This window comes from Maniola hyperantus, chromosome 9 (genome assembly GCF_902806685.2).
Source record: "Maniola hyperantus chromosome 9, iAphHyp1.2, whole genome shotgun sequence".
Classification (NCBI taxonomy): Eukaryota; Metazoa; Arthropoda; class Insecta; order Lepidoptera; family Nymphalidae; genus Maniola; species Maniola hyperantus.
This window is the reverse complement of record NC_048544.1, coordinates 8,285,756-8,304,883: the sequence shown is the minus strand read 5'-3', so window position 1 is coordinate 8,304,883 and position 19,128 is coordinate 8,285,756. Positions and strand designations below refer to the sequence as shown.

Below are 19,128 nucleotides of genomic sequence, written 5' to 3'. Positions count from 1 at the left end.
CCTGACTCGCACTTGGCCGGTTTTTCTATTCTATATAGATAGGTATGGGTTTTAAATAAATTAAAAAGAAGTACATTGAAAACCAGAAATTAATATTTTATTTAAATTGTGGTATTATTAGATGTACGTATTTTCCGTAAAATTGTATGGCAATTTTCAATGTTGCCTGTACAAATCTCCAAGTACATTTGAAGAGGCAAAACCCGTGGTGAATTGATTTGCAGCAAAATTTTTCTTGCTGTTAGTAAATCTCCTCTCAATATATGGCATACAGCTGCCTTTGCCCAAACAGAAACAGCGATCATATCTCTCATTTGATAAGGCAGAACTGAAACCAGATCATGAATCATGGGAGGATGCAAATGGTCCACTGCATCAGAAATTTTATCGAGGTTTATTAATGCCTCTGCAGCATAAATATGAGCCCACGCTTTTTGACCATTTGTTGAATCAGACTGAGCCAACAGCTCATTAGCACTCATAAGAGCTGATAGGGGATCTTGTAATTGCAAGAATATATAACTCTGAAGAACTAGGATTGAATTCTTCAAATCACATCTCTGTTTCCAATTGATGGGTGGACCAGGTGGAGCTTGTATTAAACATGTGGATGTACTTGAGGATGATGGCTCTTGATCAGGAAGTAATGTAATTGCATTTTTCAAGCAGAGCGCTGCAAATTCTAAAGACAGTGAGGGTATTGCAAATGAATCTCCAGATACAGGATATTTTTCCTTATTTTCTTTTGTCAGCAATATTTTTGTATGTGGCCCACTTCCTAACTTTTTTACAGTAAATGGTTGTGCTTCTTCACTGCAACATTTCTTTACACAGCATTCGGCAAGCCTTAGCCAAATTCGGGGGTTATTAGGATAGTGCCGAGCAGCTTCCACTAAGCACTCGAATGCACCTTCAGAATTATTTGCAGCAAGTAAGGCCAGTCCCAAATTATAAACATAAAGTGGCCTATCCTTACACACGATTAACATGTCACTATCATCATTGTCCATAGCTTTAAAATGTTCTTTTACAGCATGCTGAAAATATTTAGATGCCAAATATGGTTTTTTTATAGATAAATATATAACCCCGAGATTATTATTAATAGCTGCCCATATGTCTTCCCCTTGAGTTTTTAGATCATAGTTATACTTCATTGTCCTGTACTGGCCGAGTGTGTTAGCAGCCTCTATGATTTCTCCATTAAGGTACTTCTGTTGAGCTACAATAAACACATTTTCAATTGAATCTGGTTTTAACTTGATCTTAAATCCCAAATAAAGTTGTGCCCTTGAAATAAGTCTTTCATATAAGCCACTAACCTCAGTGTCAGATTTCAAGGAATCACCATAAGTTTTTGCTATGTCAAGTGTTTTTTCATATGTGCGCCTACATAATGTAGCTTCAAGTAGCAGCAGTATGATTTGGTGATGCAATTTTACATCTTTTATATTCTTACAAGTCAACAGTTTTTCTAAAATAACTGTACATTGATAGTAATATCTGGAGTGATATAGTACCACTGCATAGTTGTATAACAAACATGGCAGGCTCAAATCTTTGGTGTCGATGTCTGTAAAGTTAAGATTTGATATATGAGCGACGGCTTTTTTGAATTGCTCAATATTCTTAAAATCGCTGGCTGCAAATTCCACTACAGCCTTGTTGTGCTGAACTCTTCTCAGTAACGTGTTGTTGTTGCATATAATCCCTTCTAAATCGCTTAGATTTTGCAGTGCCGATGTAAAGTCTTTTTTTAAATAGTTTTGAAAAGCTAGAACTACTAATTCTTCTTTAGAATTCGCCATCATTAATTTATATTTTTAATGTTTATTGTAAATTGGTAAATACTTGCTAAACAATTTATTTTTAACCACCACAGATTTGTGACCACGTGACCACCAGTGACCACCAAGCAGTGTTGCCAACCTCAGGGAAGCAAAAAGCAGCAAATGGAACTTAAAAAAACAGCAGAAAACAGTAAAATAGTTATTTCAAAACATCAAATCTACTGCCCGACATAACATTCGTTATGATAGAACTTCACTTAGGTCAACTTTCGTTTAATCATCAATAGTTCATACACTGATCACACACTGATAGAAGAAAAACTGTCATCTGAGTTTTTACGTATATGGATCCCTCTATCGGCATATTTGTAAACATAATATTTATTAAATTTTAATAAATATTTTGAGCATTTAAAAGAACAATTTTTTTTTTTTTTTTGAGACCAAACAGCAATTAATTTGATAATATCAAATATTTATTTGTCTTAAAGAAGCTTCTACAAAGGGATATTAGAAAATGGGATTTATTTACATCCAAAGAAATCCTTTTATCAGTGTAGAATTGATACTGTCAGATTTACCGCAAATTGCCTTTATTTAAGGAATTTCTGGGAATTATAAAGTAAATAAAATCAAAATGCAAAGATTTAATCAAAATTATTAATTTTATTACAAACTAGATGATACCCGCGACTTCGTCCGCGTGGATTTCGGTTTTTGAAAAATCCCGTGGGAACTCTTTGATTTTCCGGGATAAAAAGTATGTCTATAGATAAAGCCTATGTCCTTCCCCGGGATATAAGCTAACTCTGTACCAAATTTCATCACAATCGGTTGAACGGTTGGGCCGTGAAAAGCCAGCAGACAGACAGACAGACAGACACACTTTCGCATTTATAATATTAGTCTGGATTACTCATTATTAACATTTTCAATTTCGCGGTCTTCAACGTTTTCTGAATCATTTTTTTTATTAAAATCATAGGTACAGTCCCGCTATTGATTTCAAATTCACAATAATTGTAAAAAGGCGCGTGACCGACAGATACAAAAACTATCTTCATTGCTTGCTCTAAAACGTTATTCCGATTTGACATGTTGGTTGTAACGTATTGCGATTTGGATTTTTTTTACATTTCGAAATTCGGATAAATCAATTAAAAACAGTAGAAATTCGAACTGAAACAGAAAACAGGGATGTCAAGACAAAAACAGTAAATCTACTGTTAAAACAGTAGGGTTGGCAACACAGCCACCAAGTGACAACCACTACAGACCAATAACATATACAACCACCGGACAACTGACAAGTACGGTGTTTGTCTATGGTAAGGTAAGGTTTATAACCTATGGCTTCAAACCTAAATGTTGCACACTCCCGTGTGTCTTGATACCATACTTGATACAGCAAGCGTCGGAAAATACCACAGAGTTCTCTTTTTATTCAAGTTTTATTCAGTGTTTGGCTGTTTATCATGCAGCCAAACGGATTGGACCACAAGCTCTCCAAAGCCGTTGGCAACAAACCTACGCAAGTTACACCCGTCCACACGCTTGCCAGTGCAAAGTGAGTGCAAAGAACAATCTTTGCAATCATGTATATGTATCGCAAGCATGTGGAGACATAGCCATTACAACATTACAAACTAGCATCTTGTTGAAAAGAATATCGTTTTCAAAGTAATTTCCAGTGCTACCAGATTTTTATGAAAAATAAATAGTGCGGGGGGCAAAAAGAATCAACAACTGAGTTGGTAAAGCTGCTACGGGTAACATTGGAATAGTGTCAAAAATTGTAAGTCGATGATTCTATGGAATTAATGGTAACTAATAAAAATTATAAAAAAACTCAATCACCTGCTGTAAATTGTTTAAAGTCAAAGTCAACATCTAAGACCACCTAATCACTCAATAAAACATAAATTTACGTAAATCATATCCTAAAACCCTTTTTAAAGCACTGTTATACCAATCTTACCTACTTAGGTACTTTAGGTAGTTACATATTTTATTTTAGTAATTATTTACTAGTTTTATAATGCTTCCTTTTTACTCTGCTTGTGTAAGCTCAATTTAAAATAGAGAAGCAGGAACTTATTCATTGAGTCATTTACATGACACAACTGAACCACAGTCCACATACATCACTATTAGGTATCTTAAATATTATGGTATCATTATTTTATGATTTGACATTATCTAATGTCAAAACGACAATAATTTAAGAATTATAACTTTCTGTATCAAAGTGTTCTATATATTGTATGCCATATCGATGATCTTTGTGTACTTACAACGATCATCGATACGGGTAAACGGGTATAATATTTAAAAAAATTAGTATGGCAGCCCCAAAATATGTAGAGAAGGCGCCTGTTTAAACTGAAGCTCAAAAATTAATTATTATTTATTAGGTAATTACTGGTTTTCCAATGAAACACATGACACAATTCCAATAAAATATTTTTATTATAAGTGCCGCAAATTGCTATTGCGCTGGAACCATGACATATTATACTAGGTAGGTACAGCTCGAAACTTCAGTCTAGTGCTGACGACACTAAAATGGTGGCCACGCGCATTAGCAATTTGCGGGGCTTATACTTAGGTACTAAAATAAAGTATTAATTTAGGTAGATACGTAGGTACCTATTTCACTACCTATTAACTCATCAAACAATATTACCTATACGTATGAGAAAATTCCACAGTGGTAATAGAGTGGGCTTCCAAAGGTAACATCGCGTGGCGCTTTCCATTTTGCAAGTCGATAGTTCTTTCACTGCCGCTGTAAATAAATAAAATTAATAAAAAAACCGACCAAGTGCGAGTCAGACTCGCGCACCCGTCCGCGCGCGCGCGGTTTCGTACTATAGCCGTATTTTTTTGATATATTGCACGATAAATCAAAAACTGTTATAGGTACGCATAATAAAAATAAATATACTTACCTAAATCTTTTTTAGAATGTACAAGTAAAGCCCTTTTTATATGATACCCCACTCGTTATAGTAATTTTACCTTGAAAGTTGAAAATACTAATATTTTATCATGAACACATTTGATTTTTTTTCTTGTAATGTAACCACAAATTCACGGTTTTCAGATTTTTTCTTTATTTGTGCTATAAGACCTACCTACCTGCCAAATTTCATGATTCTAGGTCAACGGGAAGTAAGTAGGTACCTAAAGTACCCTATAGGTTTACTTGACAGACACGACGGACAGACAGACAGGCAGGTTCCTTTTTTCCTTTTGAGGTACGGCACCCTAAAAACAGTCTCCTTTACAGCTACAATTGATTAGATGGTGGAAAGCACAAAATATATGAAACGGTGGCCTTCCAACATCAATGGTGGAAAGGACGCGGCATTCAGACGTACGTAACGATAAATCTCAGAATGTTTTATTAGGTACCTAGTTTTAGTTACTACTTAACTAGGTACCTATAAAAAGTCTGAATTTAAATCTAGATCCATCAATTTTATTTATCTGACTCAGACTAGTAAGAGTTTTCAGTTTTTGAATTTGAATCGTAACGTATTCGAATCGATCGCATCGATCGATCGATCGATCGAATCGTCGCGAGCAAAAAACGTATAACTAGGTACTTACATAAAACGCGTGTCAAGAAACGAATCATAACGAAGTGGCGCTAATCATTCCGTCTGATTCATTACTCTACACAGGTAAGTAGGTACCTATAGGTAGGTTTTCGGTTAATTTCTCTATTAGTATCTACACGTTCCAACAATAAAGGATAATTTTATTGAAACTCACGGAAACTACCAAAGTTTTGGTAAAGTTTCAAAGATAAACAGGGGAAAATCTAATAAGTTTTATTCGAAACAAAACTATTAACGGTAAAGTTGGCGACATACTACCGTAATACTATTATGCCCGCGACTTCGTCCGCATGGATTTTGGTTTTTAAAAATCCCATGGGAACTCTTTGATTTTCCGGGATAAAAAGTTGCCTATGTCCTTTCCCGGGATGCAAGCTACCGCTGTACCAAATTTTGACAAAATCAGTTGAACGGATGGGCCACGAAAGCTTGCAGACAGACAGGCAGACACACATTCGCATTTATAATATTAAGTATGGATTCACGGTTTCTGCTAAAAGATATGTATGTACCTACGTGGGTGGAGCTCGCTGTAGTTACCTACTAAGTATAGGTACCATTTACGTATGTAGTATATATAGCGAATATACTGGGTCCGCATTTAAAGTGAATTATTAAATTGAAAATCGCAAATTTACAGTTGTTTTTGTGAAAAAAGTGTAGAACTATATACAAATCGCAAGTGAAAGTGTTATCAAAGCCGTACAAGATAAGAAAACTGTGTGAAATGCTTATGAATATCTTCTCTTAACCGATCGATAGCCCAAGTGCTGTTAACAAAAGTGCTAAAATATAAAGACAAATACAATTAAATCTGGACTAAAGTATGTTAAAAAACTATTTTTCTATTGATATTAGGTACTGCAAATGAATAGCATTATAAAGTGAATTAGGTACCTAAATAATTTATCTACGAAAACAATAAAAACCAAACAGTGAACGAATGAGGGTTGCTTAAAAAATAGTTAGACAATCGCAGGTTCGCAGATAAGGATTACGTATTTCACTTTATTGACCAAGTTAGCGGTTGGCGCAATTCGAACATCACTGGTCTTAATATCAACTTTACTAAGATCGATCCCGGGTACTGAAAGTGTGCTTTTTCTTTTTTTACTTTTTTTAAGATAAATTATTATAAAAGCAAAGATGGAAGATATTGTGCAACTATTGAAAAATATACAAGAAGACATTAATGAAACGAAAGAAAGTGTCAAAAACAGCGAAATAAATTTACTTAACAAAATAAACGAAAAATTCGACGATATCCAAAGTAAACTGCAAAATCTAGAGATCACAGTCAGTTCACAAGAGCAACGACTAGACCTCCTCGAAAAACAAGCCAGGGAGAAAAATATTGTAATTTTTGGTGTTGAGGAAAAAGAACATAATTACGAAGATTTACAGAATAATTTTCTCGAGATATTTAATGATATTATGAAGATAGATTGTAATAATTTTGAAATACAATGTATAAGAAGAATTGGTAAAAAATGTGATAAACCTAGACCTGTTGTCGTTAAACTTTCTACACTCAGGAGAAAAATCGAAATTTTACGTAGCAAAAAATCACTTGAACAGTTTAATTACTATATAAAAGAAGACTACCCACCAAAAATTTTAGAAAAAAGAAAAGAACTTCAAGAAATAGCGAAGGATGAACGGAAAAAGGGCAAAAAAGTAATAATCAAATATGATAAGTTAATTTTCGTTCCACAAAAAGAAACAAGTGAGAGCACAAAACGAGGAAATAAACGCAATCTCTCTGAAACTCCACCCGACAAACATAGTAAATTTACAAGGAAACCCAAAAAGACGACCCAAACCCAAAAAAATAACACCCTGACATCTTACTGGACCAACAAAGACACCCCAAATCATCTAAACGAAAAATACATGACTCCAGAGCCAGAGATATCTAGCTAATATACATACTTACAACCTAAGGTGCCCCCCTCCTCCTCCTCCAAGACGGCCGGTCACCGTGGAGGAGTATGACCATAACCCCCCCGGTTAAAACAGAATTTATTTACACACATAATCGAACAATAAGGCATATACTTACCTAAGAGGCTATGATATTTATGTAAACAAGGAAGAAAAATTTAAGGAATTTACCTACATTATATTATAATTATTATGGATTTTCAAGACTGCATTAATGAAAAATACATAAATTATATAGACGGAACCGGGGGGAGGCCTTATACCCAAATATGGGATCCTTATCTGGACTAACAGTGAAAACTTACTCAAATAAATAATTAGATATGTAATAAGTAATAGATATAAATATAACTAGTTTAAAGCTTATGTAAACTAACAATTTTATTAACAAACAATTTTACTAGAACAATTTTATTAAGTAACAATTCTAGTTATAAGTAATTTTATTTTTACTAACTAAAGGTAACATAATGTAACATGTGAACCTCACACATAAAAACAAAACAAAAAATAATAATAGGTATGTACTAACAAAACTAACATAAAGTAAAGGTAAAAACAAAATGTAGAATAAATAACTAGACAGCTGTAAGAAAGTATATTGTATTTAAAGATAAGGAAATAAATAAATAAAGGCTTAATAATAATAATAAATAGGTACCATTTACCAATGCCAATAATGTACATAACGTATTTCCTATATAAGTAGTTAACTACGATCAAATGATACAGGTCATTCGCCAACTTTAATCTACTTACTCGTTGTAAATAATAGCGACAATAGTGTTCCTCGGCGTTAGAAAGGCGGTTTTGTGTAAGCTCGATGGAAGAAAAGACTGCTTTTCTGTTATTTCAATCCTCACGGAATCGCGAGGGACGAATTTTGAGAAATGCCCCATCGCATAGAACATCGGCTGCTTGACAAACTCCTGGCGGTCTTTGTCCACAATGATTGGAGAATCGACGTAGTTACTTGCCCAGTTCGGTCCTCCTTTCTTATCCAAACATAGGTTCCAGTCAATCCACCCCACTAAATTGAAATTTAAGTCCTGAAATAAAACAAGATATTTCAAAATTTAATAGAAATGTTAAACTAATGTCCTCCATAATGTTCCTTTTGAAAAAGGAATGGATGGTGACCTACCTACGATGATTTTTGACGATTTGTGTATTTATGACAAATCCCGTCGTCGATTCTACAATGTTCTATATACTATATAGATCTTTAGATAAATACTCACAAATCTAAATATATAAAAGGAAAAGGTGACTGACTGACTGACTGACTGACTGACTGATCTATCAACGCACAGCTCAAACTAGTGGACGTATCGGGCTGAAATTTGGCATGCAGATAGCTATTATGACGAAGGCATCCGCTAAGAAAGGATATTTGAAAATTCAAACCCCAAGGGGGTGAAATAGGGGTTTGAAATTTGTGTAGTCCACGCGGACAAAGTCGCGAGCATAAGCTAGTTGTTTTATAATCAAAGCTTCGATAATCACTTTTGATACCTGATACCCACGGCCACCTCATGCACTTACCTGAAATATATCTATTATGTACGATTTTGCTCTATTCCATGATCCTAATAGAACTTTCTGTGTCTCCCAAGGAAAACTACCTGTAAATTGTAAAGAATTATTTACCTTCTTTAGTTTTATAATGTAATACTCCGTATTACCTACGTAGCCAAGTAGCCAGTAGGTAACAATTAAAAGGTCCCCTACGAGTACTTGATGTTCTAGGACCATTATTTTTATCAAATTCTTATAAACTAAATGATGCCTGCGACTTCATCCGCAAGGATTTAGGTTCTTTTAAAAATTCCGTGGGATCTCTTAGATTTTCCGGAATAAAAAGTAGCCTATGTTCTTCCCCGGGATGTAAGCTAACTCTGTACAAAATTTCATCAAAATCAGAGCTGTTAAGCCGTGAAATGCTGACGAACAGACAGACAGACACACTTTCGCATTTACATAGGTATAGTATTAGTTTGAATTTTCAGTTATGAAGGTACCTACTTGTAGAAAAAAAATTACAGAACGCGTTTTTTTTATATACCGCGATCTAGGATGCGTCTTGGTAGGTAGTAGGCACCTACTTGGTATAGATTTATAGAATAAAATATTGGTCAGTAAGCATAACGAGTGAGATCTATAGGTACATACAAATTACATTTGATATAAGTACATATAAGTATTTTACACGTAGATATACCTTCACAAGCTTCAGTTGCCAAAATGAATTTTTCTGGATGTGTTAAAGTCACCGTATCAAATATTTGCGGAGGAACAAATTTGTCTGTATAATAATGCACTCCAAGGCCATCTATATAGTCCAATGCCTTAGGATGGTAAGTGAGCATCTGAAACCGGTAAATATTTTAATTTTTAATTTAGCACAACAGAAATGTTCAACGTTATTAACTATTTATTATTACTCGAACATAAACATAACAGGTATCTACTGTAGGTACCTATTATCTTTTAGGGGTTTGGATTTTCTGATTAGAAATAAAAGTTATTACTTACTACATTAAACCAGTAAGGTATTGTTAGTCTTTGGTCGTCGCCAGTGATTATTTTAACATTTGAAAACGTAGAGTTGCGTATTGTCGGGCCTAGGTTTTGTTCAATCCATTTTCCCTGTAATTGTTCAAGTACAAGTATATTTAAATATATACACATACACACATCGATATAAATGACAAGCCCAAGCGAACAAAAATTTTCACGGTTTTGGAACCAAATAAATCAGCCACGTCATAGTTGCCCACTGAGGGTTCTGTAGCTTTAAAAGAAACATTATATCTAAATAAGTCTCGAAAACAAATCCCTTTTTATTTGGGACCGCAAAACTCAGTTTGTTTGTGCAGGTTTATTGCTGATTTCTAAAAAAACTAATTAAGTACGAATTTCTTTTTCGAAAACTACGGAGTGGAAACTCGTACTAGGAATAATCGTTGACATTTTGAACAGTGCATTGCAAAATAAGGATAAAGTTCAAAAATAAAACCCGGCTACTAATGCACTCTTAAAAATACCACCAAGGACAAACGATTCATATTATCTTCTCTATACACGCTGTGATGGTTGTTTTCCCGAAGCGAAATGATTTTGTCGTGGTATTACAATCGATTTATAAATATAAAAAAATATTAGAGTCAAAAATGTCAAATTCACAATCGAGAAAAACAAAAATCGAATGAGACCTCGAACCAATAGTGATACCGCGTGCGTGCAGGCTAGTTTATGTCGTATTATTACGCGCGAGAGCTTATTTTGCTCTAAACTTATTCACTTTATTGGCAGCGCGGTTCGAGTGGATGTACCTACCTGCTATTCACGTTACTTCTAGGGCGTTACTATTGTTTCTCACGCTTTCGAGTTGTCGATTTTTTTTAATTATTTCAAAACAAAAACATTTTTTTTTAAAGTTTAACTCAAAATTTCGATAGTACTACTGAGGGCAAATCCTTCTGCCGCGGGAAGACAGCCACTAAAATTTCACCGTGTATATAAAAATGAATCGCTGAATGTGTTGCTGATCGCAAATCTCGAGAACAGCTGAACCGATTTCGCTAATTCTTTTTTCATAGTATTCCTTGAAGTACGGGGATGGTTCTTACGGAGAGAAATTTAATAAATTGCTTGAAAAAGAATCGACTGTTAGGCGATACGAAGTTCGCCGGGTCAGCTAGTTGTCAATAAGTACCTAAATACCTAGTGTAAATATGACACGATAAGGACCTTATAATTTTTGTTAAGACCCTACATTTGATAGACACCAAATTCGAGACATTATTTTTGAATTTTTCGTGATCTACTTTTGTTTGGTAAGTTTTTTTAGAGTAAGTTACCATTTCTCTCATAGTCCAGCCGAGAGAGTTGAATGGTGCAAGGCCAAATATACCATTAATAGGTTCATTGGTTGTTGTGATTCCCCAGATGGGCACGCCTGCTGCATTATACATCTCCAAAAATCTGAAAATGAAATATTGAAAATTTACCTTATATTATGAATTAATTAAATATATATTATTAATAGCTGATGCCCGCGACTTCGTACGCGTGGATTTAGGTTTTCAAAAATCCTATGGGAACTCTTAAATTTTCCGGGATAAAAAGTACCCTATGTCCTTCCCCGGGTTGCAAGCTACCTCTGTACCAAATTTCATCAAAATCGGTTGAACGGTTGAGCCGGGAAAGGTAGCAGACAGACAGACAGACACACACTTTCGCATTTATAATATTAATATGTATGAATAAATTATACACTATATTCTCTGACTTCGTTGTCTTTCTGTCTTTATGTCTGTCTGTCGTGTATGTCAAGAAACCTACAGTTGACCTAGAATCATGAAAGACGGGTACGTAGGTCTTATAGCAGACATTAAGGGAAAAATCCAAAAACCGTGAATTTGTGGTTAGGTACATCACAAAAAAAATTAAAATGTGTTCATGAACAAATGTAGGTAGGTACAGTTTTATATTGCGCTTATCTTAGAGGCCAATCTTCCTAAATATCAAATCAAAATTATTGACTTGATTCTTCTTCAAAATCTATGATACCACACTTGGTAAAGGTATCTGGTACCTACTTTAAAAGTTGAAAATACTAATTATTTGTTCATGAACACATTTTAATTTTTTTTTGTGATGTAACCACAAATTCACGGTTTACGGATTTTTCCCCTCATGTCTGCTATAAGACCTACGTATCTACCTTTCATGATTCTAGGTCAACTGTAGGTTTCTTGACATATATACTTTAGGTACTTATTAAATAAGTTTAACAGACGGCATTTCATTGCACAAAAAGATATCATTAGGTATTTTTAAACTTTTCTACTTACCTAACATACATTTATACAATGGTTGCAAAATTAACTCAGTGCGATATCACAATTACTTTGGTGCTAACCCTGCGAATTAGTTCTTCAGATTAAATTCTTACTTTAAATGGTAATCAGCATAGGTTTGGTAGTATTCAGGCTTGAGTTGACTGAAACCACTGTAATTTTGGTTGGTTTTCATCCATGGTGGAGGGGACCAGGTCGTAGCAACTATGTGTATAGGTGTCTTTGCCACTTTGAAGATTGATTTGAACATGGGAATCTGCAATTTTTATTATTTACTTTAACTCTATTGGCACAGATTTTATTGGTCTTCTTTAAAGATGATAACACTTCAATAAGCACGTGTTGTGCTTGTGCACGCACAACAGACGGAAGCGTGTAAGTGCGGAAACCAGCCCAGAGTGAACAAGAAGGACGTGTTGCGCTTGTGCACGCACAACAGACGGGAGCGTGTAAGTGCGGAAACCAGCCGAGAGTGAACAAGAAGCACGTGTTGCGCTTGTGCACGCACAACAGACGGAAGCGTGTAAGTGCGGAAACCAGCCCAGAGTGAACAAGAAGGACGTGTTGCGCTTGTGCACGCACAACAGACGGGAGCGTGTAAGTGCGGAAACCAGCCGAGAGTGAACAAGAAGCACGTGTTGCGCTTGTGCACGCACAACAGACGGAAGCGTGTAAGTGCGGAAACCAGCCCAGAGTGAACAAGAAGCACGTGTTGCGCTTGTGCGTAACGTGTCCGTGTATCTGGCTACTAAAATGCGTGTGGCTACAGGGATCCGATGAGGATTGTAAGACAAAGAACATGATAATACATTATATCCGTAGAGTAGGTAAGTTCCGCTCTTACACTCCCACATGGCTCCGTGGAGCAGGATGTGTTAAATATTATGTTTAAAGAGAATAGTAGTTTACTTACTTTGTATAATATATCCTCTGGTGAGAATGTGAAATTAGTGAGGCGTGCGTCACCCCAAGGCAGCTCATTGTAAGCGTAGGGGCGGACTGAAAAGTCAGAGCCTCCGATAGGCGTTCGCACCATGTTGTATTCCAAACCATTCTCGCTGAAGTAGGACCTGAAATAAATAAGGTGTGCAAATTTAAAACAAAGACGAAATGAAAACTTAATCGCAATGGAATAGAAACAATGTTTATTAAACTTAGAAAAAAAACTGCTTTGGTATGGGACAATCATAAATAAACAAACAGGCATTCAGCATACTTAGCATGTTTTTGCACGAGGTCGTCGAAAGTCGCCAACGTTACAAATGTACTTCGTATTGTCACTGCAGACTGCAGCTTTGTTTTCCAAAGTAGAGAAAGCTTCTTATACTTTAATCACAGCACCCCCGACACTCCATATAAGTCAACTGATCTAGTTAATATCTACCACTACTACCGGAACGTCTCTGTGTGCACGCAATACCACCAACAGTCGCTGGAGGGAGATCGCACGAGTAGCAGTGAAGAATTCATAGCCACGACCAAGTCTGGCAAGACTCAAGAGTGAACGATTGAGAAGAGAGAAGAACTACCGAAACAACGGCCTGTCCGCACACGCTTTGTGTGTGTATAGGGCCCTTGGGTTACACATTGGCTGTAGTCTAAGCAGATAGTTTAGCATTCTGGAATTTAAAGATGATATTTTGTCGACATCCCTGACGCAGTGGTAAGCGCTGTTGTCTTATTAGTGGTCAGTGGAAGGTCCCGGGTTCGATTCCCGACAGAGGTTTGGAATTTTATAATTTTTAAATTTCTGGTCAGCCCCCTAATTGTGTAAGAATAACCATTTCATGGCTATCGCAATCGTCAAGAATTCTGCCCTTTGATTGGCTGTGAAAAAATGTAAACAGCGAATCAACCAATCATAGGGCAGAATTTCTTGACGATTGCGATAGCCATGAAATGGTTATTCTTACACAATTGGGGGGCTGGTCTGGTAGGAGGCTTTGGCCATGGCTAGTTACCACTAACCACCTTACTGGCAAAGCTATGCCGCCATGCGATTTAGCGTTCCGGTTCGAAGCCGTAAGAAACCAAAGGAAAAGGAAAGGGTTTAACAAAAACTGTCATTCCCCTTTCCGGTTAGCTCGCTTTCCTCTTAGACTGCATCATCGCTTATTACCAGGTGTGATTGCAGTCGAGAGTTAACCTGTACCTGAAAAAAGGGTAAAATAATGTTTACTTGATTAGGTAATCCTGCAGCACCGGCGAGAGACTTCTCCAATTGATAGCAGCTGAATCAGTTACAGAACCACCGAAGCCCTCAATACGTTGATATTGTTTTGATGGATCCAAATATAGAGTTGTTTTGGAAGACGTCACTGAAATAGTGAAAATATATCACAGGAATTTACAATATTTAATTATGCATAAGTATTCTTCATAATAATGCGAACTCTGTCTGTCTTTTTATCTGTTACTTTTTGAATTTTGATGGCTAAAGCGAAACATGACAAAATTTGGAAAAGGTATCCTGCAGACGGACATAAAATTATGACATTCTCTGTTTCGCAATTTAAATGAAAGAGTTGCTGTAAAAACTCCAAGTTTTAGTAGGTGCAAGCCCTCCCCGTACCCCCTCCGTTTGCCTTGATTTCCTGTGTATAAAAAAATATCTTATTTATAATTTTCTAGTATGCTATAGTAGGTACCTACTGTTGCGCACTATTTGGTCGTTAATGCCATATTGTTTATGATTGTAAATTATACCTACCTAGGTAATATGATAAATCTAAGCTAAGACAAGTGGTAATAATAATGTGGTATTTAAAAAAGTTACCTTTTTGAATAGATACTTACGGTTGTCACTCCAATGACCAACACTTTTTTTAAAACGAAGTCCACTCTGAAAAAGGAAAACTAATTATTACAAGCTGACCCGGTGAACTTCGTCAGTCGATTTTTTTAAATACCTACTTATTCTGCTATTCGTGACACCGCGCACCAGGTCAGCCTTCCCAGAACCCCTCCATTAATACTTAAACTTTATAGCATGGTATTAAAGTTCAAATTGACTTTTAAGTATTATTATACGAATCTTTTGTATGGGAATATAGAAAAGTGTTGTTTTTAGACTTTTCCGGCAATATTTTTAAATTTTTCTCTCCGTAAGAACCATCGTCGTACTCGAAGGAATATTATTAAAAAAAGAATCAGCGAAATCAGTTCAGCTGTTCTCGAGATTTGCGCTTAGCAATACATTCAGCGATTCATTTTTATATACTTAAACAGAGACTAGCTGAACCGCCCCGGCTTCGCTCGGGTGGAGTTTAGAAAATTGAGAGGGAGGTTGAATTAATTTTTTCTCTCCGTAAGAACCTTCCTCGTACTTCAAAGATATTATAAAAAAAGAATTAGCGAAATCGGTTCAGCTGTTCTCGATATTTGCGATGACCAACACATTTGGTGATTCATTTTTATATTATAGAGATGTAGTTACCTAACCTACCCACTTTAGTAGGTATACCTACTTGCTTGACTTAATAAATGTTACGGAACACGTAATTAATGAGTAGGTACCTACTTAGATACCTACGTAGGTAGGTATATCTAAACAATTATTTAGAATTACAATAATTATTATTTATTGATCATAAGTTTCGTGTACTCGAACAAAGTGCAAATTTGATCAAATAATTACTAGAACCTAGGTCTAACTCGTGAACAATTATATTGTAATCTATTATTACGAGTATAGACCGTGAAATTCATGTTAAGGTAAAATTATTGAAGGAATTTTACCTAATTTATTATGGTTAACAAAAATGTAGATACCTACCTATATACCTACACGAAAAATATGCGATTGACTGAAAACTGTCTATTATTAGGTAGGTACATTAGGAGCATAATAATTAGTCTTTGATTAGGAAATAGCTAAGTGAGTTTCTAAAAAGTTTTAATGCTTTCGAAATCGAAATTTGTTCATTAGGTAGGTATGTAAGCACAGTACGCGGCAGAAAAAAATGTACATCGACCTTTAGAAAGAGATAGCGGTTTAGTAGAGCGTTGTCTCTGTCGTTGAGAGTTGAGACCGACAAATCGTCACATAGACAACAGTGTGTGACAGAGACAACGCACTAGAAAGCCGAAATCTCATTCTAAAAATCGATATACCTACATTATTTTCTGCCTCGTACCGTAGGTACCTAACTACCTACCTAAGTAAGTATGTTTAGAACGCAAATAATGTAGGTACCTACCGAGGTAGGTATAAACAGTCGCTTCGATTTCCTTCGACTCTGTCAATGTGAATCGATCCTTACTCTAACAGTACCTTCATTCTACTACCTACCTATTGTAATGTCATATTGCAACAGATTACAACACAAAACCATATCATTAAACTTCCTCTTGAATCACTCTATCTATTGATGAAAACTGCATTAAAATCCGTTGCGTAGGTAATTTAAGATCTTTAGCGTACTTATATTACGCGGCAATCGGGGTGGGAACGTCCCGCACACCCCGCACAGCCCCCGCACCCAGTGCGGCTGACGTGTGGGTGTGCGTGCTCCTCCCGCCTTATACCTACCCCAATTGCTATCTCAACCTTTCGCGGACTGTATAGTCCGCGAAAGAGACACGACAGTGAGCAGGAAGCGACTTTGTTTTATTTTTAGTAGGTACTTAGAGCCCTCGCCCACGGCGACTTTTTGTAGCGATGCTGTCGCGCGTTTATTAAACGCACGCCAGCATCACTACTAACGGCTGTTAGTCGCATTTGCAACGCGCTACTGCATCGCGACTGTATCGATGCAAACGCGCGACCGTGTCGGACGACATCGGGGGAAGAACGGAGGGAGGGTGGCGCGTGAATGGGGTAACGGAGCATCAGTGCAACATATTTTTTCGTTTGCATCGAGACAGATGCGCGACAGTATCGCGACTGAATCTGAGACCGTGGGCGAGGGTAAACAGCTAGCGACCGCTTCGCGACTGTATCGATGCGGACGCGCGACAGCATCGCTACTGTATCGCTAAAAAAGTCGCCGTGGGCGAGGGCTCTTAGGTACGTATGTAAGGATATCGAAACTCACTCGAAATGTGTAAACTCGTACTGAGGGCACAGAGTGTGCTGAGGGTACAGTAGGTACCCTTAGAACGTTATTAAATTGAGGTTCATCAACATAGGAGTTAAAACCAACCTGAGACGAAGTGTAAATAACGAAGGTGCCGTACGCAGGATGATTTCTGATGACGTCATCGCAATAGGTTGAATTGCATACACACACCACCGATTGTTTTTCTATAGGCCTTACTGCACATGGCTTGTCTATGAGGAAAAGTTTAGTAAGAAGTATTATAAAGATGGTTGGTCATGTTCATAGAATTAGGTACCAAAGTAGGGTCAAATATTTCTGCCCAATAATGTGCGTAATGTTTTCAGGGTTCATGTAGGTTTGTACGCATGTGGTAGGTAATATTTATAACAAATAAATCATTTCATTTCATATGTGTAAGTATGTATGGATGTGAATTTGTTTATTTCACCATAAGTTCTAAGTGCCTGAACAGATTTGAATGTATCGTTTTTGGATCCATACGATATCATCCCGAATGATACGGGATATATCTACTTAAGTTAAAAAAATTAATATGGTGTGTGGTGGCTGTACCACCTATGGTTCAATTTTCAAATGTGAAAATACTTTTAATACCAGGTTTGTGTGGGAAATCAGTACCCTTATAATGTAATGCGAAAGTGTGTTTGTTTGTTGGTTTGTCCTTCAATCACGTTGCAACGGTGCAACGGATTGACGTGATTTTTTGCATGGGCATAGATAAAGACCTGGAGAGTGACATAGGCTACTTTTTATCCCGGAAAATCAAAGAGTTCCCACGGGATTTAATAAAAATCTAATTCCACGCGAACGAAGTCGCGGGCATCAGCTAGTGGACAATAATAGTGTGCTTTGTGTGTAATCATGATTGATGCAGGTTTTACGAAATTGGAACTGGTTTTTCTAATATGATGTACGTAACCCTAAAAGTAAGAAAAAAGTACCTGCAAATGATTCAAGCGTATAGTCATTAAAATAAAAGGACCTTGACCATTGACACATGGACAGACTGATGGGTAACAAAGTGATCTTTATGAGTTTACTCAAAAGGAAAAACGGAACCCTTATAGGATCACTTTGTTGTCTGCCTGTCTGACTGTCTGTCTGTCAAGAAACCTACAGGGTACTTCCCGTTGACCTAGAATCATGAAATTTGGCAGGTAGGTAGGTCTTATAGCAGACATTCGGAGAAAAATCTGAAAACCGTGAATTACATCACACTAAAAAAATGAAATTGTGGTCATGAACTAATAAATTAGTATTTTAAATTTTCGAAGTTAGATAAGTATATCCAGTGGAGTATATAAATGAAAGGTCTTATCCTGTGCATTCTAAAACAGATTTTCATTTATTTTTATGCATCATAGTTTTTGAATTATCGTGCAAAATGTTCAAAAATACGTCTGTAGTACGGAACCCTCGATGCGCGAGCCTGACTCGCACTTGGCCGGTTTTTTCTTTTCAAAGATAGGCACGTGATAAAAATAGGCAAAAATTAAAATTTAATCTAGCAATAATATTATTGTTAAGTAATGTCTAATAAAAATCATAACTCTTGGTGCCTATAGGTACCTAGTTGATGCAAGGTGGTTAAAAGTCGATATTTAACTAATTATTATAATACCCACTATAAACAAACATTTGGTTTGAACGATTTAGGCACTTACCCGCACAAAGATATTTAGTATGCGTAAATAATATAAAAACCAACGCGAAAATCTTCATGACTGATACCATGTATCATCTAAATGAACTTAACCCGTCAACTGAGCATCGTAATTTGTAGGCATCGACCAATAAGAGCCGTGAAACCGTAGCTGTGTTTACACTCAATTGAAGTTTA

The 19,128-nt window shown here is 36.3% G+C and overlaps 2 protein-coding genes across 2 annotated transcripts; both read right to left on the bottom strand.

The window, feature by feature from the left end:
- Nucleotides 1-75: 75 nt before the first annotated feature.
- On the bottom strand, nt 76-1,465 carry Not10 (CCR4-NOT transcription complex subunit 10). The gene is made up of 2 exons (XM_069500774.1): nt 1,323-1,465; nt 76-1,222 (listed from the first exon to the last, which is right to left on the bottom strand). The coding sequence occupies exon 2, from the start codon at nt 1,155-1,157 to the stop codon at nt 102-104; it is 1,056 nt and encodes a 351-aa protein (XP_069356875.1). The 5' UTR covers nt 1,158-1,222; nt 1,323-1,465; the 3' UTR covers nt 76-101.
- A 2,770-nt stretch (nt 1,466-4,235) lies between these two features.
- LOC117985403 (lysosomal acid glucosylceramidase-like) lies at nt 4,236-19,061 on the bottom strand. The gene is made up of 12 exons (XM_034972106.2): nt 18,953-19,061; nt 17,370-17,497; nt 15,022-15,067; nt 14,405-14,543; nt 13,139-13,295; nt 12,321-12,481; nt 11,224-11,347; nt 9,896-10,009; nt 9,582-9,729; nt 8,906-8,985; nt 8,120-8,409; nt 4,236-4,578 (listed from the first exon to the last, which is right to left on the bottom strand). The coding sequence occupies exons 1-12, from the start codon at nt 19,020-19,022 to the stop codon at nt 4,473-4,475; spliced, it is 1,563 nt and encodes a 520-aa protein (XP_034827997.1). The 5' UTR covers nt 19,023-19,061; the 3' UTR covers nt 4,236-4,472.
- Nucleotides 19,062-19,128: the final 67 nt, after the last annotated feature.

What these genes read in the sequence shown, in the direction of transcription:
- LOC117985403 (XM_034972106.2), bottom strand. Translation starts at nt 19,022, where the DNA reads ATGGTATCAGTCATGAAGATTTTCGCGTTGGTTTTTATATTATTTACG. An exon ending in TACTAAATATCTTTGTGCGG is followed by an intron (nt 17,498 to 18,952) that starts GTAAGTGCCTAA and finishes TTTTCCTCATAG; the next exon opens with ACAAGCCATGTGCAGTAAGG. An exon ending in CAGAGGATATATTATACAAA is followed by an intron (nt 12,482 to 13,138) that starts GTAAGTAAACTA and finishes TAAAAATTGCAG; the next exon opens with ATTCCCATGTTCAAATCAAT.
- Not10 (XM_069500774.1), bottom strand. Translation starts at nt 1,157, where the DNA reads ATGAAGTATAACTATGATCTAAAAACTCAAGGGGAAGACATATGGGCA.